The sequence below is a fragment of the Nyctibius grandis genome, chromosome 3, assembly GCF_013368605.1.
Source record: "Nyctibius grandis isolate bNycGra1 chromosome 3, bNycGra1.pri, whole genome shotgun sequence".
In the NCBI taxonomy this organism is placed as follows: Eukaryota; Metazoa; Chordata; class Aves; order Nyctibiiformes; family Nyctibiidae; genus Nyctibius; species Nyctibius grandis.
In genome coordinates, this window is record NC_090660.1 from 110738235 (window position 1) to 110765884 (window position 27650).

At 41.8% G+C, this 27650-nt stretch overlaps 1 protein-coding gene across 5 annotated transcripts in view; it reads right to left on the minus strand.

Moving 5' to 3' along the window:
- Positions 1-27650, minus strand: part of PTK2 (protein tyrosine kinase 2) — a 245096-nt gene that overhangs the window by 117372 nt on the left and 100074 nt on the right. For all 5 annotated transcript variants that reach the window (XM_068396090.1, XM_068396091.1, XM_068396089.1 and 2 more), the window contains 2 exons: positions 14043-14209; positions 4642-4729 (listed from right to left, as the gene is read on the minus strand). In XM_068396090.1, the coding sequence (XP_068252191.1) occupies positions 4642-4729; positions 14043-14209 (255 nt within the window). The remainder of the gene's footprint in view (positions 1-4641; positions 4730-14042; positions 14210-27650) is intronic.

Genomic DNA, 27650 nt, shown 5'->3' on the forward strand with positions numbered 1-27650 from the left:
TCTGCAGGCTCTTGTCCCGCAATAAAAAGAAAGCAATTCAAGTTGCTTACGTCTGATTCTCATTATATGCATGTTTTTAAAAGCTGTATTCTATCTTGATGTGAGATATGGCTTTCGTTCCTCACTCAGCTATTAAGGGAAAAGAGAGAAGCCTGTCTCCTTTATTTCCACCTCCCAACAGCCGTGTCACTGGAACAGAGGGAAAGGAAGACACTCGCAATGAATTTCACCAACACTTACTTAAAGCAACTGGAAATGTTCCCAAAAAGTACAAGCAAAATGTGAAGGCTAATCCTCATTCCTCAAAAAACTCCGATTTTTAATTCTCCTTCTGTACCCTTATGCTTGCTTCCTCTGAAGTTTTCTTGAAAAATGGTAAAAATTCATACAAAAGATCGATACCTTTATTCTTTTGAGATTTACAAAACAGTCCACTGAATAAAAAAAAAAAAGGAGGTTACTCACCGATAAAAATTAACTTACAGTATTTTTGCTCAGCAACCTTGTGTACTTCATGTGTAAGGTTTTGGTGGTGGTGTTAGAGTTCACTCTGGTTCAGATTTGTGTATACAACACAAGGGGACACAACCGAAGGCTGGCACATAAAACCAACGCAGCGAGCATCTGCCAGCTGTGCAGACAACCATAAATCTGGCAGTTCCTGATTTTTTAATTCTTTAACCTCACAATTCAAACAGCACTGCGTGGGATCCAATTTGCTTAATTTGGCTGAAATTCTAAGCAGTTGGACCCAGGGGAATAATGCAGTTAAGGCAGTATCACCACCTAAATGCTCCACTTAATGAAAAAAAAGAGAAGACAGGTTTGAAGACCTGTCATCTGCTACCTCTGACACCTTCCAGACCGTAAAAGAACAAAAAAAGAGACACAATTCTAGCATTAGTCTGTTGATCAGAGCTCTCAACTGGGATGGAAAATGATGTCTGGAACACACAACTCCTCCAGGCAAGAGGAATGGCCTAAGCATCAGCCCCTACCCCACACCTCAAGGCTCAAAGCTGAAACACAGACGTGTTGACGCACTGCACAGTGTCAAGATTAGGATAATTCTGACGTTACAAACAACTTCCATGCTTCCCCCCTACACACACACACACACTAATTTTAATCCTTTGCTGTACAGATTGCAAACCAGGGGCACTCTGATGAAAGGTCTCGTAATTGCCCTGCTTTTATACTTCTAATTAGAACAGCTTACGCCCACTGCAGATGGCAGAACGACCGCCCCCGATTACAACCTGCTACGTCAAGCTACAAACTGTTCAGCTCATAGGTTCTTGATTTGTTCAAGCCTCTTGAAAAGAAAGAACATCCAAAACAAAGAAAGGTCACAGCATCCTTAAAATAGTCAGAATTAAGGAGAAAAAAAAAAAAGATTTCACATATGAAGTCTAAGCTGAAAGGACTTAAATGCTCGCACCAATTTATACAGGGCAACGCGCTCTCTGAAGTGAATGGGAGTAGTCATGCATGTGAAGTTACAACGTGTGCCAGTTTTCAGTTTAACAGCCTGATAATTGTGGTTTGGGTTAACTCTATGAATAAACTGTGTCTGTTGACAGTGATTAAGGTAACGTTTTGTTATCTTTACAAATGTTCTGTGCTCTTCTGGAAGATGAAGGTCACTTGAGGATTCAGTCTCTTACTCAACCTTTCAGCTTGTTTTTCAACAATCCTGCTGTTCTGCGGTTCAAATTCAATAAAATAATTACATTTTCTGAAATCCAGCGACAATTCATGAATGACAGAGGTCACCATATTTCTTTGCCTTCTCCATGAACATCTTAATTTGATGTTATGTATTTTTAATGTCAGACAACATGAGTTTAGATGTTATCAAGTTAGTAACAGGTTCTCAGCCTCATCTTGGGGGAAAAAAAAAGATTTAGTCATGGGCAGCATCTGGTCCTCAAAATCTTTTTTTTTCTCATTTATAACACACAAGACAGCAACATATTTGACTTTTACATTACAAAAGCCAATTTGATTATAGAAGTGTTATTCTGTTGGATGTTTTTTAATCCTGTAACTGGATCCTACATTCACTATCTCTAACATAGTTATTTCTGTGCAGAAAGCTCAAGCTACCTATGTATGCAGGTATGATTTATGTACATTCTGTCGTTCTTGCCTATATAGAACACGATGTGTCTGATTGTGAGCTGTGGTTAGCAAAAGAGGATGTTACAATGTTGCAGGAACGACAATGAGAGAAGAACAGAATGGGAAAAATCACCTTTCATTGTTTTTCGACATCCCCCTCTGTTTTAGGTCTGGTTTATGATGCAGCATTACTGCTCAAATTCTTTTCCTCCCTTCTTTTCATAAGTCAGTGGGGTTGCCTTAACACCTTACCAGATAAAAGTAATTGCCCTAATTTATTCAAGAGGCCAAGTGAGACTTATGGAGCAAAACAGAATCATGGACGGAGAATGACAGCTCTGCAAAGTTGTGCACCTGATTTCCATGACAATGGAGACCCAAATACCTTGCAGCAGCCCAGAAAGAACTGATTTTTGAAGAACTGGATTTAGAAATCAGTCACAATAAGGTGGAGAAGAAAGGGGAAGAGAAAAAAAATGGTATGGTGTGAAAAGCAAGGAGACAAGAACCTCTGATTTTCATTTTATAATAGAAGTAGGATTCAGGGCATCATCAGATACACTCAGCTGTCATCTTTGCATATAAGTTCCTGCTGACCTTCACAAACCTTCTTGCTACTCTGAGCCATTTGTATCTCTTTCTAATGATTTCCCCACATTTAGTAAAAACATGTTTCTCAGAAAATGCTAAAAAATATTCCTCTGGCATTTTAAATTCCTTGGTTGAAAGAAATAAGTTCTCTGAAGCACAAATGAGAGGACACTGCAGGCTTCCCAGCTCCTGGATAGCTAAACACAAGAAAGAAAACACAAACCTCTGCTGTTTAAAGCCAGTATGAAGAAAGTCACTTGCTGCTGAAGTAAAAAGGAACATGATTTTGTTGTTTCTAGAAGAACCCCTGGCAGTACTGAGAAGTCACCAAAATGCAGACATTTTCATGATGAAACCAGCATATTGCACACATCAGTTATACTAGAACGCTAAATCCAGATAAGCCCTGCATTAGAATTGTCTTCTCAGAAGTCAACTCCATCATATGTCAACCCAAGAATCTCATCACACATTAAAAAAAATTGAAAGTCCTTTACCTAAGGCCGAATGTATGTGTGTACAATAAAGGATAGAAGGCATTTAAGAAAGGAGTACGTTAGTTCTATATTCTGCTTTCAGTTGAAGTACCGGACAGAGGGGAGGATTATGATTTCCCTTTTAAGAAACTTAAAAAGAAAATTTAATCAGAATTACTGTTTCCTGGTTCCTCATCTGCAAATGTGTCTGTTCACAAGGGCAGAAGAGTGCCACGCTTTGGACCAGCTCCAGTTATATTCTAATTTTAGGGCATGTTGCTCAAGAATTATGGTATGCCCCAAGCAACCAACCTAAGATAAGGATATTTTTCAATGTGGCAGAGACACAACAAAAAGAACAGTAGTCCATGGGAAGAGTTTTCCTCGGTAGAAGCCTTTGGGGTTTGAGTAACATTATCAGCACTTTATGTTGTTGTTCCTTTGACACAACAAAACACATCAGGTAAAAAAAAAAAAAAAATCGTATTTCAAAACAAAACTCAAGAGCTTTCACGGTGTAGCTCTTGAGCTCTGCCATTTCAGATTAGTTCACAAGCCCTCTCTCCCTGCCTCTCACTCCTACCTTACTCCATCTCTATCATGACAATACTCCATAAAATGATTCCTTTAAATAATATAGATTAAAACTAATCCTCCATATAGTAGTATGAAGTATTGCTTAAAGCTGTCACATAAAAACATACTTGGTTCACAAACCTGTCAGCGTCAGTAACACAACCTGTTTGTTAAGCACTAACAATATTTCAGTGCATGAACACAGACATCGTACCATCCAGAGCCTGGAAAAGATCCACCTAACAAGTAACCAGTAAGTAAGTTTAGGTTTGAATTTTCAGAGATATGTGGATTCTTAAAGTTAGGGGATACTATAACCATTCTAGTCCAGACTCCTCTAAAAGATATCGCCATGAAGTTTTACTTCGAGCTTGCCAGTCTAAAAGCAGATTAAAATTATTTCAGTCACAAAATGAAGATTTAGGTCCTTAATTTATAGAAACTTCTACTATTATGCAGTTTTACTAATCAATAAGAGATACTCAAATCAAGAAAATAACCTAACAATAGAAGTGGAAAAACCATTCCATTGTTGTAGTGAAATTGTCCACTTATTTGCGCTTGCAAAAATAAGGAAATTCAGCAGTTTAATCAAATATGAAACAACTCTAAGCCAGCTGAACAACAGTAAATTTTATCTGAGTTAAGATGACAACTGCAGAATTACCTTGATTTGGAAAATATTCCTCATCACTTCTCAAGGAGAAAGATGCCATGGGCTTCATGCCCTTTCTGCTTCATCTTAAATTTCATCTTCATGCAACCTTAAATTTTACCAATTTCTGTTTCTGCAGTAATATGTTATCTGCATAAACAAAGCCAGAATATTCCAAATTGATGCCAGCAAAAGAAAAAGTAGCAGAACTGAACATACCTGCTGATAGAAAAAATTTAGAGTTGGTTTGTCCTCAGTGAACTGGTTTAGAAATCCTTTTGGCAAATATCGAATCCTCAATTCATATCTGAAAAGCAAGAAAAAGAGAATTAAACTGGTGAGACAAAAATAATAATTGAGATTTCCTCACAAATAAAAGACGTTTTCAAACATTCTTAAATATAAGGATAAAATCAAAACAAGCTCAGAAAACTAGAGGGGAAATTTCCTCTTTTGACTTCTCAGAGAACTAAGCTGGAATGCAGTACCTGCCATCTCAAAGATGTTTATGAAGGACCTTTGTAACAGAAGCAAACATAAAGCCCTGCTGCCTTCCCAAAGCTTCAGTGAGGACTGAAGCACCAAGACTTGGAGCAGATCAGCTATCACATCCAGATCCATGGGAAGGGAGGCCCTAATTAGGTGATGACAGCAGATGAGCTGCCATAACCACTGACGTGACCCCCTGGCAACAGCTTTTATGCCTGTCTGGGTATCACAAGCATGGTACTTAAAACACAGATCCTGCTGCTCCAAGAGTGGCAACCAGTGTTACTCACCAGGGAGCCACATCCCACAGACAAAACAAGGGCTTATTCCAGGAACATGACTCTGCTCGTTCTCTGATCAAGTACTGCAATATTCACCTCTGAATTGTTCCAAAGGTTTTGAAGGGATTTCACTGTAAAAAGGTTTCCTACTTTCTTATTCATCACCACAACGTATGCAAAAGCTGAACGAATCAGTTTTCAACATGACAGTCATATTTTTCAAGTTAATAGTACACCACAGCGTGAAGGAGATTCAGAATTAGCCTTGATTCATGACCTACACCAAATTTGTATCTCTTCTCAAACCCTAAACTACTACTTCCAATCCTCAAATTTAGCATTATTGCTTGTCCTGCGGTAACAGCCCCCGATGTCTGACACACACTGCATGCTTCCTCCTCTAACACATTCCTGAAATGAAATTCTGACAATAAATGTCCTCAGCCCTTTGGGTGTGCCAATACAGGGCATCCTAAGTATAAAACTCTTTACAGCCCTTCGCCAAAATAAGTATATTTAACGATCTGGAGAAGTATAAGTAAAAAATAAGTATAAGTAATAAATAAGTATATTTAACAATCTGGATTTTAGCCTGGAGAAGAGGAGGCTCAGAGGTGACCTTATCGCAGTCTACAACTACCTGAAGGGAGGTTGTAGTGAAGTGGGAGTCGGCCTCTTCTCCCAGGCAACTAGCGATAGGACAAGAGGGCACAGCCTCAAGCTTCGCCAGGGGAGGTTCAGGTTGGACATTAGGAAGAATTTCTTCTCAGAAAGGGTCATTAGCCATTGGAAGGGGCTGCCCAGGGAGGTGGTGGAGTCACCATCTCTGGATGTGTTTAAGAAAAGCCTGGACATGGCACTTAGTGCCATGGTCTAGTTGCCATGGTGGTGTCAGGGCAATGGTTGGACTCGATGATCCCAGAGGTCTGTTCCAATCTGATTGATTCTGTGATTCTGTGATCTACTTATGATGGCAAGAGGAAATATTGCAACATTTCAATCTGTCGGTTTCAGCAGGACAAGAACTTCTTCTCAGCAAGTGCTCTGACTCCCTGCAATCAAGTTACTAGGAGTTACTGCTGCTTAGGATTCCACAGAAGTTGCAGTATTATTCTTTGCTTTGAAATCATTGAAAATATATTGTCCTCTTAGAAATCACTAAAGGAGGAAAACATTTAGAAACTATAAAGACATGCACACATACTGTAGAGAAACTAGGAGTATTTAGAATTAACTTTTTTCATAGTGTGGCAAGTTTATTTCATAAAGAAAAATGCACACTCAGTCATCTTGTGCACATAAAACATGTTCTTAAACTAAAAAGTCTTCAGACTGTAGGATATACAAGAGAGTAGAGAACACCTGAAAGAGGAGAGATTTAGATTTGACATAGGAAGAAATTTGTTACGATGAGGGTGGTGAGACACTGGCCCAGGTTGCCCAGAGAAGCTGTGGCTGCCCCCTCCCTGGCAGTGTTCAAGGCCAGGTTGGATGGGGCTTGGAGCAACCTGGTCTATTGGAAGGTGTCGCTGCCCATGGCAGGGGGCTTGGAACTAGATGATCTTTAAAGTCCCTTCCAACCCAAACCATTCTCTGAAACAACACCACAGACACGTATAAACAAAAAGAAGATTCAAAGTCACAGTAAAGACAAACTCTAAAAGTTACTCTGATTTGAGAAGGCACACAGAAGCAGCTTGTATTGCTGATCAGCATTTAGGCTTCATGATACATAGCAGACACTTAGTTATTCACTAAACTTTTAGATATAAGCCAAATTGGACCTGCAGGTGTTTAAGTGCTTGGGCTCTATAATCCAGTGCATTTTAGTTGTCTTTCTACATTTTAAGATTAAAACTAACACTGTTCTCTGAAAACTGTCCTTATCGATTTCTCATCATTTTCCAGGTGCACCTTCTCCTGCTATTCTTTCCTCGCCCTTTATCCGTTTCTATCCTAATTCGTCTCTGTGGAAGCAAGTTTCCACATCACTTTCCAAGCCTCGCTGCATGGAACACTATTCAAAGAGTATTCAAAAGTGAAGATCCAGCCTTTGAGCAAAGAAAAGTTGACTGACTTGATACTTGAAGGTGACTGGGTAACCAATTATCCACATTGCGGTACCTCCCAATTAATTAAAACACAATTTCATCCTTTCCCATTGGAACTGCACTTTGGCCGATCACTGGATGTTAATATAAAATATGACACCTTTTTTATTATTGTTCTGATTATTGGCTGGATGGTCGCACTCAGAGTTGCAGTCAATGGCTCGATGTCCAAGTGGACACCAGTGACGAGTGGCGTCCCTCAGGGGTCGGTATTGGGACCGGTCCTGTTTAACATCTTTGTCGGCGACATGGACAGTGGGATTGAGTGCGCCCTCAGCAAGTTTGCCGACAACACCAAGCTGTGCGGTGTGGTCGACACGCTGGAGGGAAGGGATGCCATCCTGAGGGACCTTGACAGGCTTGAGAGCTGGGCCTGTGCGAACCACATGGAGTTCAACAAGGCCAAGTGCAAGGTCCTGCATGTGGGTCAGAGCAATCCCAAGCACAAATACAGGCTGGGTGGAGAATGGATTGAGAGCAGCCCTGAGGAGAAGGACTTGGGGCTGATGGTTGATGAGAAGCTCACCATGAGCTGGCAGTGTGCTCAAGTTTTCTTTTTTGAAAAGAAAAAAACTTGTTTGTTTGAAAACAAGTTTTCTCACCCTATTTTCTCCCTGTCCTGTTGAGGAGGGGCAGTAAGAGGGGCTGGATGGGGGTCTGGCCAGCCAAGGTCAACCCACCACAGGGGTATCAGGTATCAAGTGCCTGACCAAGGGAACCTTCTGAATCGTGGAAGTGTTATGATTCACTCTATGTGTTGGAGTTACCTTATTTAATAATAGATACCGAAGATGGGGTTGAATTTTCACACTATACAAATGCAAGGAATTCTTTATTTGGTCTCCCAATGAACTACGAACAACTACTGACCGGTAGTCACTCCACATCACCTCTTTCCCTATTTTTCAGTCATCCTACAAGCCAAAATTCAGAGACCATTCAGGCCTGTAGAAAAGCATGTGGAACTGATCTCAGACCTTCAGCAGTGTACATATTGTCTCAGTCACCCTGATCTGGACCAAGATATAGAACATCTTTACTCTCTGTGATTAAAAAAAAATACAGGAAAAGCAATCTTTCTCCTTTACACGGACTTGTCTTCTTAACTGAGAAGCCATGAGAAGTACTGCTTTTTGTAACAGGATCTCATGAGAAAATCAGGTAAAGCAAAACAGCCTGGCTGGGAGAGTCACTGAGAGTGACCTTCATTACCTATTTATAACCTAATCTCTGACTATGCCTACGGGAATGAAGAAGCTGACTTCCAAAGGCCAGTTCAAGGATGGGCTTGATTTTCAATATCCTCTAAACCTACTGTCTTTGAAATGCAGCCAACTGATGAGGATGAAGTCCCTTTCCCACAAACCAGGTCTGCTTTTTGAGCAAGTGTACCAGCTGATGAAGACCGGTTTCCTTTGAGTAACAAACACTACCTGGGCAGTTAGTGGAGCCAAAATAGAAAGGATGATACAACTCAACATTTTGTGGCACTGAAAGAAATAACCTCACCAGTCCCAATCACATAGGTTGCTTCCAGCAGGTTCCAATTCAGTTCACGTCACCAGAAAGCAGAAGATGGGTACAAGAAAGGGCAGACAAAGGAGGGAGAAAACAGCCTTGTGTGAGTTTAATGAAATGAATCAGCTCGCTGAAGGATCAGACAAGCATTAAGGCTCATGGAAGAAAAAGGGAAAGGACTGGATAACTGGAAGCAAAAGAGGGGAGAAGACAGACCATGAAGAGGTTCGGAGCTTTTAGGTCAACTTAGTCAACTCATTAAATCATTCTGCAGGTGGTCTGGCCTTTGTGTCGGCACCAAGGCATTTGTACTGCAGCTATCGAAACTTACAGTATGGGACCACTACACTGGGGCTTCCTTTGGGGCATCTTCTATGTGTCAGAGCCAAAGCATGAATGTTGCCTGGTTACAAGGACCTGCTTTACCTACAAACCTTAAGTATAGAACCGGAAAATGTCTACCCTGTGGGGAACAATTCGTTACTCAAACCTCTTGATTCTTCCCTTGTGGGACAAAGAAGATCAGCAAATGGAACAGTGTTTTGGCACATACAATTTTCTCGACAGAAAGTCTAGCTGCTGTGATTGCTGGCAAAGGCTCAGTCTTATCAAAAATGACCAGGGTTGATGCTATGATTTCCAAGTCCCACATCCTGCTAACCCTAGTTCACCCAGCTGTACAGGGGTAAAGATGAAGGTTAAGGGAGGAAGTCTCTTTCATCTTTCACTCTCATGCCCTTGGAAACATCCAATCATTAAAACAGCAATACTACAAGCAAAGATTAATTTCTTCATTAAAAAAAAATGAGTTTAACGCATGCCCAGGTCTGCCTCGCTAGCATGAACGGTAAGAGGAAACCTGAAGCAAACAAATCCACTCCGGTCTTTATTGCCTTCTCATAAAAAAAGCCCTGGGATTTTGTTTGTATTTCACTTGTCATCTGGGATCATCTTGCATGCACAGGTACACAGGCCTTCATACAAGCAAACGCTTAAGGAACAATTAACAATTTACGCTACTGTAAGATAAACCTAACAGCAGTAGCATTACTGGAATTCAGTAATGAACAAAACTCTCAGACTGCGTTTGGAAGACTACAGTTATTCTAAAGCAATTGCATGGATTTACATTCAAAATACCCAATGCTTCTGCAGTGCTAAATCTTGTATAACTCAAAGAAATAAGACAGTATTACCCAACGTGACACGAAACACCGCAGACTCCAGAATACTCATTTCCTGAACAAATTACTACAAACAAATAAACAAGCAGTTCCAATAATTACAACTCTGATCATTTTTGGCACCGTGATTTCAACGCTTTCGGAATTTTCCGGTGCTGGACGGAATTATCTTCATTGCTAGAGAATACAATAAAATGGAAAAAGGATATTTTGTTTGATACAGTTAATTAACACAAACATTCCTAAAGTAAACATACAGCCAAGATGCAGGCACAGCTAACAGAAGGCTTTTATCTGAATTTTAGGGCCAATCTTTCATCTTTGTAGGAAAAATTGAAGTATTAGGACTTCACTGATTTTTTTTAAAAGCTACAAGATAGTTCAAACCTTTCTTATCTTGTGCAAAATCCAAACCTTTTTTTAGCAAGAAGGAGGTCAAAATAGTATATAAAAGCAAACATGAGGGTGGGAAAAAAAGACATCCAATAAGCAATGATTTCTTGTTCGTCTTTTGCCACATAATTGAGGTTATCCACTGTCAGTCTGGCAAAGGTAAATTGTGTGCGCTCCCGCAACTGAACTGTTTGCCACAGGAAGAGGGAAGAAAATTTGAAGTGACAGAATTCTGGGTGACCTTGTTGCCCTGAAGTTCACTATTATTTGCTCTTCCTAAGCTCCAGCTCCAGCTGTGCCATCTGAAGCAGAGTCATATCCCTATTTCTCCCCTTCGTTAGCTCATCCACTGCAGGATTATGAACAGTACAGCACCAAACAACAGCTGAGTATACGGATTTTATTCTGGTAACTTTTGTGTACAACCTACTGACAAGCAGTGTAATGTCTACTATCTGGATTAGTCCAGGAGAACGTCTGAGATCTAATTTCTGAACACTGTGAATAAACAGCCCTTTTAATTTAGATAATTAAAAAATCACACAACAGGCAGTTACTGATTTATTAACACTATAGGAAGCTTTTAATTTAAGAACCATTCCAAGACTTCTCTCCCTTTACTAATCTAAATATTTTTACAAGTACTGTCATATGATCTTAAACACTCTGTGTTATGGCATTACAAGTGCGACAGCAGTATTTTGATTACGCACAGCAAATCTCCACGGGTTTAAAAGGTATGTCAGGCTGCATGTATTCGATAAAACATTAAATGACACTCCAGAAACGTATTGAATAATTTACATCTTGCCATAGCACTCTCATGAGTATTTTATACAATTCCTTTCCACAAACTTCAAAACAATCATTTAATTTTGCTTTAAAAACTGATTAACTTTGTTCTGCAACGTGTACAATGAGAGTTGCACCACCTAATAAAATCTGTATGTAAAATATGTAACAAATTTCCATAGCATAAATTATTCACATCTCATACGCAGCACTACTATCATGGAAAGGATTCAGGAATCCCATACTTTCTAAGCTGTGATTTCACAGTATTATCAATGAAAAATTTCTTGTGAGGTACAGAAGGAAAAATATTGATGCACATTCCAGAAAGAAGAAAATGTAACATGCACAGAAGAGAACGTGCAACATTTCTGAAACCTAACTTTTAAACATTCCTAATTTCTTTGAATTTGTTTCATTTGTCAAAATCGGGTCCCAAAGGGGATTTATAAACTGAAGATTTCCAACTGTGACATCTGCTAGTAAATAATAACTCCACCTCTAAGAAATTAAGTATAGACTATTTACAATAATTCTGCAGAAGATATGTGTAAGCCTTTAAAATAACTAGCAACTTTGGCACAAACTGGGGTTATGAACATAAACCTCAGAAAAACATGCACAAACCCCCTGGGATGAACTAACCACCAGAGCAATCTACTTTTCGGTGTTCCCACGTGAGTTGCCATAGTCTAGTTGACATGGTGGTGTCAGAGCAATGGTTGGATTCGATGATCCCAGAGGTCTCTTCCAACCTGATTGATTCTGTGATTCTGAGTTTAGTACCAGACTTGGTTTAACGGTATTTTAAGACTGAGCTCTCCATCTTCTCTAGTAGACTATTGTGTCCTGCAAATAATTTTAGTTTGCAAATAATTTTAGTCTTTCTACCAGGAAAGTGGACAATCTTTCCCTTCCTCATCTCCAGCCTATATCCTCTCCTGAGCATGCACCATCAGCTTGCTCTTTGCCTTTTCTACTTACTCTGCTAAAAAGCTGAAGAAAACTCAACCTTCAACAGAGCACAGGTCATACCGCTTCTTTTATCCATCTAACCGGTATGAAAATACATCAGCAAATGTACCTGGGCATTAAAAAATCCCACCAAATTCTACAGTTACCTTTCTATTGTTCATTGCTCCTGGTATAACCAAAGAAGATCCCAGTTAGAAGAAAGGCAGATGTCACTCATCGCTCTGGGCCTCAATTCATTATCCAATAGTTTTACAACTGAAAAGTTTTACAACTGCAGAGGGATAAATTGATCTATTCACTGCATTTCATTCTTTCACAGAATCAGAGAATCAATCAGGTTGGAAGAGACCTTTGGGATCATCGAGTCCAACCATTGCCCTGACACCACCATGTCAACTAGACCATGGCACTAAGTGCCATGTCCAGTCTTTTCTTAAACACATCCAGAGATGGTGACTCCACCACCTCCATGGGCAGCCCATTCCAATGTCTAATGACCCTTGCTGAGAAGAAATTCTTCCTAATGTCCAATCTGAACCTCCCCTGGCGAAGCTTGAGGCTATGTCCTCTTGTCCTATCGCTAGTTGCCTGGGAGAAGAGGCCGACTCCCACTTCACTACAATCTCCCTTCAGGTACTTGTAGACCGCAATAAGGTCCCCTCTGAGCCTCCTCTTTTCCAGGCTAAACAACCCCAGCTCCCTCAGCCGTTCCTCGTAGGTCAGACCCTCCAGACCCTTCACCAGCTTGGTCGCCCTCCTCTGGACTTGCTCCAACACCTCAACATCTTTCTTGAAGTGTGGGGCCCAGAACTGGACACAGTACTCAAGATGCGGCCTCACCAGTGCCGAGTAGAGAGGGACGATCACTTCCCTAGACAGGCTGGCTACACTATTCCTAAGAGAGGCCAGGATGCCATTGGCCTTCTTGGCCACCTGGGCACACTGCTGGCTCATGTTTAGCCGGCTGTCGATCAGCACCCCCAGGTCTCTTTCTGCTGGGCCGCTTTCTAACCACTCTTCCCCCAGCCTGTAGCGCTGCGTGGGGTTGTTGTGGCTGAAGTGTAAGACCCGGCACTTGTTCTTGTTGAACCTCATGCCGTTGGTCTCGGCCCATCTATCTAACCTGTCCACATCCCTCTATAGGGCCTTCCTACCCTCCAGCAGATCGACACTCCCACCCAGCTTGGTGTCATCTGCAAATTTACTGAGGGTGCACTCAATCCCTACGTCTAGATCATCTATAAAGATATTGAACAGCACCGGCCCCAGAACTGAGCCCTGGGGAACACCGCTAGTGACCGGCCGCCAGTTGGACTTTGCCCCATTCACCACCACTCTCTGGGCTCGGCCATCCAGCCAGTTTCAAAATCACATTTCTCCTACTTAGTCTACATATAAATACAGGCAGTACATAAGAATATGTCATTGTTTTCATTTAAATAACAGGATTTAGCCTTTTAAATTTTTAGAGATGTGCTTGTAACACAAATAGGAATAGCATTGCTGTCCTAAAACTTTTAAGGATGACAAAACCTGAGATGGGGCTGGTTCACTAGATATATCACAAGTTTTGCAGATTTTCAGGACAAATGACTGGGAGATTTCTGTTCCTAATTTATGCCTCCTCGAAATCCCAGGTTACACTTATCTCTTCAGTTTGCAGGAAATCCCTTACAACAACAAAATCCCCTTAAAGCAAACTTACAGCTCTTCAGGAAAAGTTTGGTGGTGTTTTTTTTTTCCCCCATATTCCATCACCTCTATTCTACCACAAGAGGATCTTCCTTAGTAAAGCAAATTATAAAGCATTTTTTTAAGACAAGGCAAAAAGACTTAATGTGACTTGATTTTGACACTGAACAGACTTATACTCTTACTTCCATTCTTCTGGAGGGTGGGCTAGTTCAAATTTCTCTCTCACATTGGACACCCCCATGTCCAGGTGTAGCCAGTGAACCTCCTCCGACTGCAGATGGCTGAGCCGTAACCCATAGCAGGCCACATTTTTCACTTTGTGACTGTCCACAATCTTCTGAATTATACCCTAAAACAGAGAAACAGACACTCCTTACAAGCTGTAAAATGCAATATATCATTTTTTAAAATTCTACAGCAAGGCTTTAAAATATAACCATGTCATACCCTGCACAAAATACTAAGCAATAAATTAGATACCACCTTTATTAAGAATATTAAACATGTTCAATTTTAAGCTACTTTTTCAGAAAACCATTTACAATTTCTGAAGTTTTACTGGCATGGCTTCACAAAACATGAGTGAATACGTTTCCCTGCATCTTATCAGAATTAAGCCACTATTTCCTCTATGTAAAACAGAATAACATAAAAGCCAAAACATAAAAAGCAGATTTGGGGATGAAAGTAAGATGTATTTGTTAAAAAAAAAAATAACCTTATCACCAGCCTTTAAAACTCTTCATCTACAGTTGGAAAATCATCTTAGACTTTCATCCTCTTTAGTGCCCAACAGCCATGGTTTGGTAGGTCATGTCACAGCCCCTTGGTTTCCTTCCCCCTCTTCCCCCCTCTCATTTTCTCCCGAGATTCAGCACAGATCCCTTATAAAATGAGGCAAGAGACAATTGTTTGGGAAGATTCTCAAACAAAACAAATGTCCTACTTGTTTGTCCTGAGATAAATTTCAGAGTTTGAGGATCTCTTGCCCAAGAAAGGAACCTTAAAAAAAAAAAAAATCATAACAGATTGCCATTCCCCTCCTGCATTAGACCTTAGAAAGGTCTGACATGCAGTAACTAAAATTCAAATGTGTTAGCAGATGGGGGATTAGCAACTTTTCAGGTGCCGCATGCCAGGCTGTCCTGCTCTTATCCAGATTAGAAAGTCAGCAGGAGATGAGAGCTGCTCCCTCACAACCCGGTGGAAGGTAGGGCTGGTCTCTGCAAGGCGGCAGATCCCTGCCCGTGCAGAGCTCAGAGCTCAGCAGGAGCACGGGCTATCGCTGCTCCCAGACACTTCTGTGAGGAATTCATCGTCCTTTGCTTCTGACGCTGTAATGGTCTGAAAATTTCCTACTGAGAGTGCTCACGTGTGAGTGTATACACACACGTATCTATATGTACATATACACACATATTGATTCTGCCCCTCTACTCCGCTCTCGTGAGACCCCACCTGCAGTGCTGCGTCCAGCTCTGGCGCCCCCAACATAAGAAGGACACAGAACTGTTGGAGTGAGTCCAGAGGAGGGCCACGGAGATGCTCAGAGGGCTGGAGCACCTCTGCTATGAAGAGAGGCTGAGAGAGTTGGGGCTCTTCAGCCTGGAGAAGAGAAGGCTCCAGGGAGACCTTCTAGCAGCCTTCCAGTACCTGAAGGGGCTACAGGAAAGCTGGAGAGGGACTTTTTACAAGGGCAAGTAGTGACAGGATGAGGGGGAATGGTTTTAAACTGAAAGAGGGGAGATTTAGATTAGATATTAGGAAGAAATTCTTTCCGGTGAAGGTGGTGAGACACTGGCCCAGGTTGCCCAGAGAAGCTGTGGCTGCCCCCTCACTGGCAGTGTTCAAGGCTGGGTTGAATGGGGCTTGGAGCAACCCGGCCTAGTGGAAGGTGTCCCTGCCCGTGGCAGGGGGGTTAGAACTAGATGATCTTTAAGGTCCCTTCCAACCCAAACCATTCTATGATTCTGTGAAACACACACAGATTCACAGGCTGCTGATTCTTGCTCAGAATTTCAGAAAACATCACCACGTAGCCAGTGGTTAGTACTACAAGAGACAGAGGTGGGCTACTGGAGTGAGTTTGGCAAAAGGTTTTTTTACAGGATGACATTGTTTCCCCAAATTTATTCTTTTATATCCCAAAGAATTTAAGACCCTGATTCTGCAAATTAAGCAAGCAGAAAATTAACTGCAAAAAGAGAATTAAGGAAGCACTAAATCTGAATAGAGGGGGAAGATGACACGTGTAGGAGTGGAATCATGCTGTTGGTGACGTGGTAGTGAGCTGTTAGATCAGCTCACACATCTTATTGAACTGCAACCTTTAAATAATCTTCCAGAAGCAACATGGTGCATAGTGAAATTTTAAAAAAAAAAAACTCTTTCAAGCCTACAAGGACACACAAGCCATGTTTAGTAAGCTCATGGATTCTGAGTCAGAAGAGGTTCCATCAAGCCTGGCAACCTGTCTCCAACAGCAGCTGTACGAGCATCCTCAGAAGCATCATTCGCTTCAGTACCAGTAGAGCCTCTCAATGCTCTTGTTTTCTTCCATGCCCAGGAGCTGAACAAGCCCTACACTTGAAGGAAGATGGACACAAACAGTAAGATGCTTGCAGAGGACTGTATCATCTGGGACACAGACTTCAAAACGCACTGGCAAATCGAAGTTTTCAAGTGGCACTACCAGCTGGCAGCACCCCCCAGACCAACCAGCAACAGCTGAGTGCCAGCAGCCAGAAGGGGCCCAAGTTACTGAGACAAAGGTCTGATGCAAATGGAAGTAACCTCCACGCAGGTAAGGTGGTAAAACAAATGAGGGAACAACCGCAGTGGCCATGGATGGATGTTGGGGGAAGAGGCGACACCAGGCAAGCACACATGACCCTTCCTCTAAGTGCTCTCCCCGCCTCTGATTATTTTTATCCAGGTGGATTTCCTGAGCCAAGCATTGTTCTACCATTCATCAACCTTCAATGAAACTCTTCCAGTTACTCATCTTGTCTCCTCTTAAAGCAGTTAACTTTTTGCAACCTTCCTCAGCAAGTTCCAAAGGTCTATTATCAGGTCAGTGAATGGTTTTAAATAAACGTATTGAGCACAGCGTATAAAAATTGGTCCGTTGTTTCTTGCCCGTGTTTAAAGGTCTTTGTATCAAATACTGCAAAGAAGAACAGTCGACTGTATCCCAGGAAACACAGAACAACCACCAAGTACTCTCAGAAGTGACAGAGGCACATTTAACCTCTTCTTCACCCAAAAGATAATCTCTGCTTAGTCAGTAAAGCCTAATATTTTGGCAGGCGTGCTCTCCTCAAGGGAACACTGCCAGCTTCTCTATAGGCATGCAAACAGAAGAGATTCATTCATTTCCATCACTTTCTGCACCCTGCATAAATAGAGTACATAACATGCAGCAGTTTTTTTTGAAATCAACCCCTTCCCCTGCCTCTGACCAGGTCAGTTGGTAATGAAAACGGGGGTATGTATTCTTGAAAGGCAGTTATGGCTGTTGTGATAAGAAATGGCTTTGGAAAGAAAAAAATTAAGGCAAAATTGTCTATGAGCCTGAATCACCAAGAACGCAGGTCTGTGGAGAAAGACCTGTCAGTTCTGGTGGACAAGTTCACCATGAGCCAACAATATGCCCTTGGGGCCAAGAAGGCCAATGGTACCTGGGGTGCATGAGGAAGAGTGTGGCCAGCTGGTCGAGGGGGGTTCTCCTCCCCCTCTACACGGCCCAAGTGAGGCCACACCTGGAGTGCTGTGTCCAGTTCTGGGCCCCCCAGTTCAAGAAAGACAAGGAACTACTGGAGAGAGTCCAGTGGAGGGCTACAAAGATGATCAGGGGACTGGAGCATCTCTCTTATGAGGAAAGGCTGAGGGAGCTGGGTCTGTTTAGCTTGGAGAAGAGGAGACTGAGAGGGCATCTTATCAATGCTTACAAATACCTTAGGGGTGGGTGTCAAGAGGATGGGGCCAGACTCTTAGTGGTGCCCAGTTACAGAACAAGGGGCAATGAGCACAAACTGAAACATGGGAACTTCCATCTGAATATGAGGAAAAAAGGGTGCCAGAGGACTGGCACAGGCTGCCCAGGGAGGGTGGGGAGTCTCCTTCTCTGGAGACATTCAAAACCCGCCTAGACACGACCCTTTGCAACGTGCTCTGGGTGACCCTGCTTTGGCACGGGGTTGGACTAGATGATCTCCAGAGGTCCCTTCCAATCCTAACCAGTCTGTGATTCGGTGAATGCCAGGGAGCTCACTCCAGACACTAACAAAACACAGCCAGAATCAAAAAACGGAGAAATAAGGAAATGTGGTGATTAACACAGTCAAAACAGCTGATGTGCAGGGGAAGAGTCAAGTAGAACTTCTATTTGCTTACTTACTTTTTTATTAATAAACCAGAGAAGTTGAATTTTAAACATTTAGAGCCACACCTTTATTCCACATAAACCAGCACCACAACAGCATGGATCATTCAGCAACACGAACTCGCACCAGGGGAAGTGCAGCATGTGAACATCACAGTAAGTTCCCATGCAGCAGGACACGGTTTGTTTTATCTGGCTGCTCTTTCCAAACAGTACAAGATTTATCTCCCAAGAGTTGCGCTGGCACCGCAGCCGTAGTTGGACCAGTGTATTTAACTCCAGGTAGTAAACAACGCGTAGAGTCTCCTCAGGTTCTGGACAGCCTCCACAAACCAAGTGGAGATGCTTGGCGTGTCAAACAAAGCCGTCTCCATCACTCCAGGATGGGTGACAGCTTCTCTGTCTCTCACGGTCGCAACGTGAGGAGTCTTGCCAGAAGCATGCCTCGTGTTCTTCGTGGTAGTGATCAGAATGCTTAATCAGAAGTTTCCAGACAAACAATTTAACTGCTTAACCAGTGCACAACAGCGACTAAGACATCCTGCTGAGATATGTCATGGCAATCCTTTAACTGGAAGCACAGCCAAAGAAATCTGAAATCTCTCCAGACTCTGCTACAACCAGCATTTTAGCCCAGGAAGCTCCTCAGATGCATTCTTGAGCGGAAAAAACAAGTAAGGAACACCAAAGTTGCAATCTGGATTACAAATTTATGACCTCGAATTCATCACAGCTAGATATACTCACAGGAGAGCTTGACTCTGGCAGAAACCTAGTCCAGAATGAGATTTCACTCTGAGTGTACACAGGATATGTACAGGAATATAAGTTTCTATGAGGAGTTCTCATGCATCTATTGTCGTTCTCCTAAGTACCCTACAACTGTAAGGAAGTCACACAGTCATATATGCCAGTTGAATGCTGTTTACTGTAATCACATTGACTTTAATTAGCTTTCCAGAGCTAACATTTACAGCCCAAACATAAAATTGGCTAGTACAGCTGAGCAAAAGAGAATGGGAAGCCCTTAGAGGAATTTCCTGTCAATAATAGGTGAGTGATAGGTCACCTTTCCCTCCCTTTAACCCAGAGGGAAGGAAAAAATAGCTTTTTCAATAGCTAGAAAACTGGATAGCACTCATTTTTTCTCATTTGTCTAAAGAACTCATAGATATTTAGCATAGCTAATTTGAAAAATAGATTAATATTTGTCCTAAATTAGGAGAACGTGTCCAAAAATAGAATTTACAAGACAGTGTATTTAGGAGTTGAAAAATCAAGACAGAGCAGAGAAAGGCCGAAAGGCACAGGATACCCGAGCCTCTCCCAGTATGTTTCAATAATACCTTCTGCTTCTGTAAATGAGTGAAAATGAATTGCTTGCTTGTAAATTAACAGAGCTGATGTGCTACTATGAATAAAATGAAGTTGGAATAATATACTCCCAGTGCGACTACAAACCTAATTTCCCTATTTAGTAGGAAGGAGAAAGTGCCTTGCACTACAAAAAGTCTTTAAGTAGCACCTCCGACATAGGGACACGGTGTTAATGTTTGTGAAGCACTTCAAATATGCCAAATGCTATTTATATATCAAGTATTATAACTCCTGATGAGAGATTTATATAGGGAGCTTCAACGAAAAGCTGGACAAAAGTAAACTACAAAGCTCTGATGCAAATTAAATTACAATTTCCATAAAGGAAAACTCTAGAACGCCCTCACACCACCAAAAAGGGTTATTAGACATTGGAATGGGCTGCCCAGGGAGGTGGTGGAGTCACCATCTCTGGATGTGTTTAAAAAAAGACTGGACATGGCACTTAGTGCCACGGTCTAGTTGACAGGGTGGTGTCAGGGCAATGGTTGGACTCAATGATCCCAGAGTTCTCTTTCAACCTGATTGATTCTGTGATTCTATTGATAGGATCTGGGCATTCAAAACTCAAGACAAAACGCAGACTGTTCTCCAATGACACTACGTCTAATACTTCAAACAGAAAAGCCCACACCCCTCTTTCTCATTATCATGCTACTTTCTCTCTCCTGCGCTGATCCCGCAAACACGTTTGTACATCACAAGACAAACCAGACCAGGGAACTGCTCCAGCTGAACAAGAGCCGTGCTGCAGAAGCCCAGCAACAAGGATATACTGAAACTATAGCCTGAAAACAGGTTATTCTGGTGCGTAGGATTTTGTCTCCGTGCAAGCCCAGAGACACCATCAGCTCAAGCAACACATCCACATAAGTGCCTCAGCAACTTTCACATTTAAGCCACACACAGATCAGCCATCCAAAGTGCCTCCCCACATCCACACGTCATTCCACAGGGAACCTCCGAGCACACGCCGACAGCACTGACAAACACCGAGCCGGTACAGCCATGCTTTGGAGTCCCCTCGGCTGAATCAGCACTCTTCTGATCCTACTGCACGCTGGTAGAGCTTCCTAAGTAAACATAACAGTATTTTAAATGTTGACAGTAAGTTCAGTCTTCCAGAAGCTTAACATATAGAACTCACTATCCCCTATCCTCAGCTGCACTTGCAAAATCTAGAAGCTTCCTTCGATCCAGTCCTGTATGGCTAAACTCTAATGGAGGATGTGCTCTTGACTTGAGGGGAAGGTACTGATCTCCTCTCTCTGGTGACCAGCGACAGGACATGAGGAAACTGAATGATGCTACATCAGGGGAAGTTCAGACTGGCCATTAGGAAAAGGTTCTTCACTGAGAGGGTGCTCAGTCACTGGAACAGGCTCCCCAGGGAAGTGGTCACAGAACTGAGCCTTTCAGAGTTCAAGGAGCATCTGGACAACACTCTTGGTCATATGGTTTAGTTTTAGGTAGTCCTGTGAGGAGGAAGGAGTTGGACTCGATGATCCTTACAGGTTCCTTCCAACTTGAGGTATTCTATGATTCTACAAGTTAAAGCCACTTGTATCACAGAATCACAGAATGGTTTGAGTTGGAAAGGACCTTAAAGATCATCTAGTTCCAACCCCCCTGCCATGGGCATGGACACCTTTCCACTAGACCACGTTGCTCAAAGCCCCATCCAACCTGGCCTCGAACACTGCCAGGGAGGGGGTGGAGATCTAGGTGTTTTCACAAAAACGTCAAAGGGCTACTTACACTGTTCTTAAAACGTTATTTTCCATGTGTGTCTCATCCAAGGAGATCAAGAGTAATCTGCACAAGCAAAACAGACATTCTAAAGACCAAAGGTATTTTTGGCTGTTATAATCAGTCTGAATATCACAGTACTGTCCATCTTCTTTTTTATACTGCTTACATTTGCAGGTCCGTCGTTTTGAGTTCTTGGCACTTTTTCCCAGTGTGCAGAAGGGAGGCACACACTAACTAACAATACAATTATGCCTTGTCATCTATTACAATGCGTGCAGGTATGCAGCAGAGAAAAGGAACGGGAGGGGAAAGGTAAATGGTACCTATTTTCTAGCTTTATTACTAGATCAGGAATGATTTTATATAATTCTACACGTATCTAACTGATGTTAGACATCACTGCACTCCAGTCTGCTTCTATACATCAAAAACTTCCACTGCCTCAAAGCACATACATAACTGCATACATGTAGAAATTAGATTTGGATATGTAACCACTGCTGTATGCAGCAGATTTCTGTAACACCACAAATACTTACCTGGCATGGTTTTGAGTCCTGCTAGTGTTCAAAGGCTCTTTCCACTGAATGTGGAAGAACTTTGTGTGACCAATTTGCTACCCCTGCACTATATTATCTTAAGAATCTCTTTTAAAAGAGAAACCCAGTAGAGAAAAAAAAAAATCCTGTATAATAAATTTGCATTCTCCTTTGCAGATAGCAGTAGATACACTCAAACAGCCCTACCACATGCACAATCCCCTACAACTCTTCAAGCTATCTGTTTGGTTTAGGAGGGACCAAGAAGCAATAAAGTGTATCTGGCCCATTCAGCAGTTGGAAAGCAGCGTGTTCAACTTCTGGGTATCTGGTAGTTGATCAGAATCAGTACCATGTATACCAGCTCTGCTCCAGACTGGCCACAGCATCCGCTAACTCTTGTCCAGATATTGGGTCAAAATAAGGCAGGTTTGGAAAAGGGGAAGGTTTGGAGGACAGAGATGAAGCTGAATGGGTGGAACTGTGGCTAGCATTTAGTCTTCTCAGTGCCTGAGGGTTACACTGACAAGCCTCTTGCCCTTTTTCAGGATAGGCAACATCCTTCAGAAGTGTCTGGAAACCAGGAATGCTGCAGTAGATGATGAGGGATGCTCAGAAATAAAGGCTTTAATAGCCTCTTCCCTGGTGGTGCAGTACCACTGCAGACCTGAGCAGTGCCAGCACAAGCCAGCATTTCCTTCCTTCCTTCCTCTGTTTTTCTCAATTGTGTCAGTCTGCAAGACGATGCAGCTAACAACACTACAGAACCGATCTGCATTAAAAACAACACTAAAACAATCATTCATTTTAATTTGGATTGAGTTTGTGAAACAGTCACAACAGCTGTGCCAGCACAGCTAAGGTGGCAGCACAAGAAAACAAACAGTGAGAAGGATGCTGGCACTACTGCCAGAAGAAATGCTCATCTAACTAGGATATTGAGTCGTAGACCTTTGCACTGGAGACTCTTTCCATTCCTCCACCACAAACTGGATCTCCAAGCAAATACTCAGGTCTCCTGTATTACTGAGTAAAATCCAGCAACAATCCACAGTGCAGAAATACCCATAAAAAACTCAATAGCCTAATGCAGACAAACCTGCAAGGAATGGAAATACTGCAAGAACAGCTAGCCAAACCAGAATGAAATACAGACCCTGCAGGATGGACTCAGACATGCAAATTGCAAATGGTTTGGGAAGACAAAAATTGAATACGGATAGAAGGAAAAAGGCAAGGAACAGACAAACAGGAAAAAAAGCAAGTAACAAACACTAACACAGTAATGCAGTTTAAGAAACTGCCTTAGTGATGTCTCGGTTGAACGTGCTTCAGCCCTTCTCCTTCTAAAATGCTCAAAACAGGGAACTGGCTGGAATACACAGTCTTCCAACTCTGCACTCAGGCCTTCTGCCTGTGAAAAATAAGACTGTGCAGATGGGTAGGGAAGTTGATGAATTTGCTCGGGTCTTTGTCCCTGATGGAGGGATGGGACACAGCCAGGGCATGTCCCTAGACTTCAGACTTTTTGGGTCCATTAAGTTAGATATATCCTTAGCTAATGATGTTCTCTTTTCTTCAGCTTTTTGAGTTCTTATTCTGTTAACATTTAAGCAGCTGACATTTCAGGGTGGTACTGTATAGAAAAAAAAAGAGAGAAAAAGACATCTGAACGATGAACAGGCTAAGAGAGCCCTGGACACTGTATCTTTATTTGTCAAAGACCTCTAACCATGCTTCTCTCTAGCTCCAGAAATAATGACAAAGCTGACAAGATAAAGGTTTTAATGCTATCTCTACATAGTTTATGTTTTAGCCAACAAGAGTTACAAAATTAGAAGAAAACAAACCTGTATAGGAAATCAAGATGCGATGCATGTCTGGCAAGAACCTCGTTTGAGATACCTGGGTTTTGTTTCCACATAAATAATGCCATCTTTACTCCTCACAACTACTATTCAAGAATCAAGGATAAGCTTTAAGGCCTAGAAGTCTAAAAGAAGGTGTAACAATGCAGCGCATTCATTTCTCTAGCAAATGTGGTTGGTACAATTCTGCTTCAACCACATCTTCTGCAAACAGAAAGGTGATTTACTTGTAACTGCTGAGCAAGATGCAGCGGCAGTGTTTGCTTTCAGGGTGCACTTGAGACCAAAGAAATTCCATCTCAGCACCACCCACCCACTTGCATGCCACACCTGAGGCTGTGAACAGGGCAGAGCATGCCCTGCATCCTCTCCAAGCCCAAAGCCCTGGAAATCCCTCTCTCTGAATATGCACATAGACAGCACATCCACATGAAGACATACCAAGATAAACAGGGAAGATAAACAACCTTTCTTGCTCTGGCAAATGCACAGCTATGTACACATTGCGCACTAGGAGACCACTGTTTGCACATTCATAAAAGCCTCTTTTTTTTTTTTTTCTTTTGGAAGTGAGGCATGTCTTTAGTCTTACACCAAGGAAAAAAGGGGCAAAGGGAGCATGACAGTTCTTTGAAATCCAAGAAAGCATTTCCAAGACTTGAAAAGCTGTCCTTGAATCCTTTGCAAAACACAGACTCATCTCTCAAAGGAAACAGCTGTCTTTGAGGGACTAAATCCATCCAGAATAAACAGAGGTCCACAGCCAGAAGTTCTCCAAGTAAAGCCTACATAGAGCCACGCTGTTGTCATGGTTAAAGATATTTCAAGTCAAATAGCAAGGAAATCGTACCTTTAGTCTGGTCACTTACAAGACTCTTACAGAAAGCTTAAGTTCTGTTCACCTGAGCTTAACAATATGAGTTTTTTAATGAAAAGGGTTTCCCCTCATGATCAAAGATCTGTGTATAATGTATACAGCTAAAGCACTGTTTCCACTCCTAGGACATCATAAAAGATCTTTTTTTTTTTTAAGGGAAAAGGGCCTTTCCTCACTTTTTTGACTGTCATACACGTCCTTTCCATTGACAAAGGCAAACTTGACTTTGTTAGAAACAGAACATCTTAGAAATCATAAATCAGGAAAGAAAATTCCACTCTTTCTTTCCCTTGGTATTAGTACATCCCACAAAGTCCTCCACTTTACCAGTAAAAATACCTTTAATTGTCTCTTCTGGAGATTTCAGACCAAGTCTGACTTCCTTTGAATACTGGAAAGGTTCCTCGGCTATCAGCCCAGAAGCTGTGCTAACCAGGGAGTAGGCTTGAAAAAACTTTTTTTCTTTTCCTTTTAATTGCAGAGCTGTCTCAAATACACCCACCAGCGAATATTCTTAAAGAGCTCCTTGGAAACAAGCCAAAGGCCAAACGCAACATCAGTCTCCTTCTCAGTTTGTAATTCAGAAGAAATGGAAGCTCCATTGCAGTCCATCTCCTCCACAAAAGGAGGTGAGGTAAAACTAATCATAGAACCATAGAATGGTTTGGGTTGGAAGGGACCTTAAAGATCATCTAGTTCCAACCCCCCTGCCATGGGCAGGGACACCTTCCACTAGACCAGGTTGCTCCAAGCCCCACCCAACCTGACCTTGAACACTGCCAGGGAGGGGGCAGCCACAGCTTCTCTGGGCAACCTGGGCCAGTGTCTCACCACCCTCACAGGAAAGAATTTCTTCCTAATATCTAATCTAAATCTCCCCTCTTTCAATTTAAAACCATTCCCCCTCATCCTGTCACTCCATGCCCTTGTAAAAAGCCCCTCTCCAGCTTTCCTGTAGCCCCTTCAGGTACTGGAAGGCTGCTATGAGGTCTCCCCAAAGGCATAAAAACCTTAAAGGCTATTTTAATCTTATATTATTCAGCTTGGTCGAACAGCAGTCATTCCAATGGAATGTAGGCTTGTACTCCAACAACGGTTTACTGTTTCTAAAATAAATGTCAGGACATAGTAGTACTTGGTGCTAGATCTTTACTATGGACTACCTGCACATTCAACAGTCATTGTCCCAGTTTAACAAAATAAAAGAAGAACGACATTTATTAAAAGGACGACGTTTAATAGCAACCCATCACATTCTTCTTTATCAGGAAAGGAGAACACCACAAAAATCCCATTACTTTTAGAAACGACCATCCAATTAAAAGTGCGTATAAGAAAATGAAAAATTAAGGCAAGCTTCAAGTAACTGCTGCTTGCCTGTTCTTTTGATCCTGCTTTTGTAAAAAATATGACACATTTTTGCTTAAAACAAGGATCTGTAACTCTGCAAATTGAACTCAGCACTGAATTTCTTACAGGGAGTGTAAGTTTTGGATCCTTGAAGCCCATAACCACAGGTATTTCTGAGCTGCAGAAACCAGAGATGTAATCTCTGCTTTTGTTTTTCAAGTTTCTACATACTTCTTTGGAAAGATAACCTTGATTTCAAGTACCATAGAAAGAGCCCTAGACATTTGTCCACAGTGGAGGCTTGCAAGGTTAAAAACATACTGAGACATAGTTTTTCTTCCCTTGTACCAAGAAACACACTTTATGAAATGAATCAATCGCATTAGATACATCAAACCACTATACTTAAGCCAGGGAGCAAAGATGTTTCAAGTGGCACCCAGAAAATCCTATTCCACGTAAAATAAGTGTATGCTATTGATGATAATGGTTCCCGTTGTTGTACCTCTAATCTGTCCGCTCACCAAGTTATCCCTAAACACAGATATGACCTTATTAAATTGACAAGAAACAGATTTTCTGATCATCACCAATGAAAATCCCTGAATTTCACAGGTCTATGATCACTGTCACAGATCTACTCCACTTAGGAATGCTGTTAGGTCTTTTCATACGCAGCCATGCTAGAAAATAAACAGGAAGAAAGGAGAAAACATTCAAAACACTTTATAGTGTTTTGTACTTGGTTTTCTCTTGCACAAAGGAAACTTAGTGGGCAAAAGGAGACAATACGTCTCCTTGACTCTGACACCTCTCTCCCTCAGCAGATTGGAATCGTGTCTTTGTAGTGGAATCTGAAGTACAATGCAGAGAATACAAACGTTGGAAGGAATGAGCAGATGGGAACTTACTTCTGCAGTAAGAACCCCACAGAAGAAAACAGCCCCGCACACCACCTACCACCATGCAAGATTCTGCTCTTGGAGGATAATTAAAAAACAAGCAAACCACAAAGTTTTGAAGGCATTTGACATGTTAAATTGAGCTTCATTTCAGTTTAAATACCGCAACACCTCCAAATTGAAAGAATAAGCGTAGCAAATGGTAAGTAAAGGACTCATCATTAGAGAGAATGTATGCTTCACAATAAACACTGTTTTTTCATGCATACATAACATTTCCACATACCTCCACGATTACAGATACTTAAAGTTATTCTTCAGAATATCCCAACCATCATTTTTTTTGCATAGGCTAACTGAATGACAACATTGCACAAATACAAGCACAGGTGATTACCAGGGTGGCAGGGGGATGGACAAAGGGACTTACTAGGGGGAGAAAGGACTCTTCAGCTCAACTTCCTCACACTGTGGGGGAATGAGTTTCCAAACAAGACTTTTTTTTTTTTAAAGTCATGTACACATTATATTTGAACATTTTAAACATGTAACCACACACATCTTACATTTAAACATGTAAAAATTTATTATTTTTCTTTTAAACATGAAAAGTGTCACTTAATGTCACCTGCATTCCAGCTCTCATCCCTGCCATGAGGGGTCGCACAGGCTTTTGGAGAGTATAAAGTGGTCAAGTGGACTGACATCCATCAGCGGTGGTATCTAGACTGATAACCACTG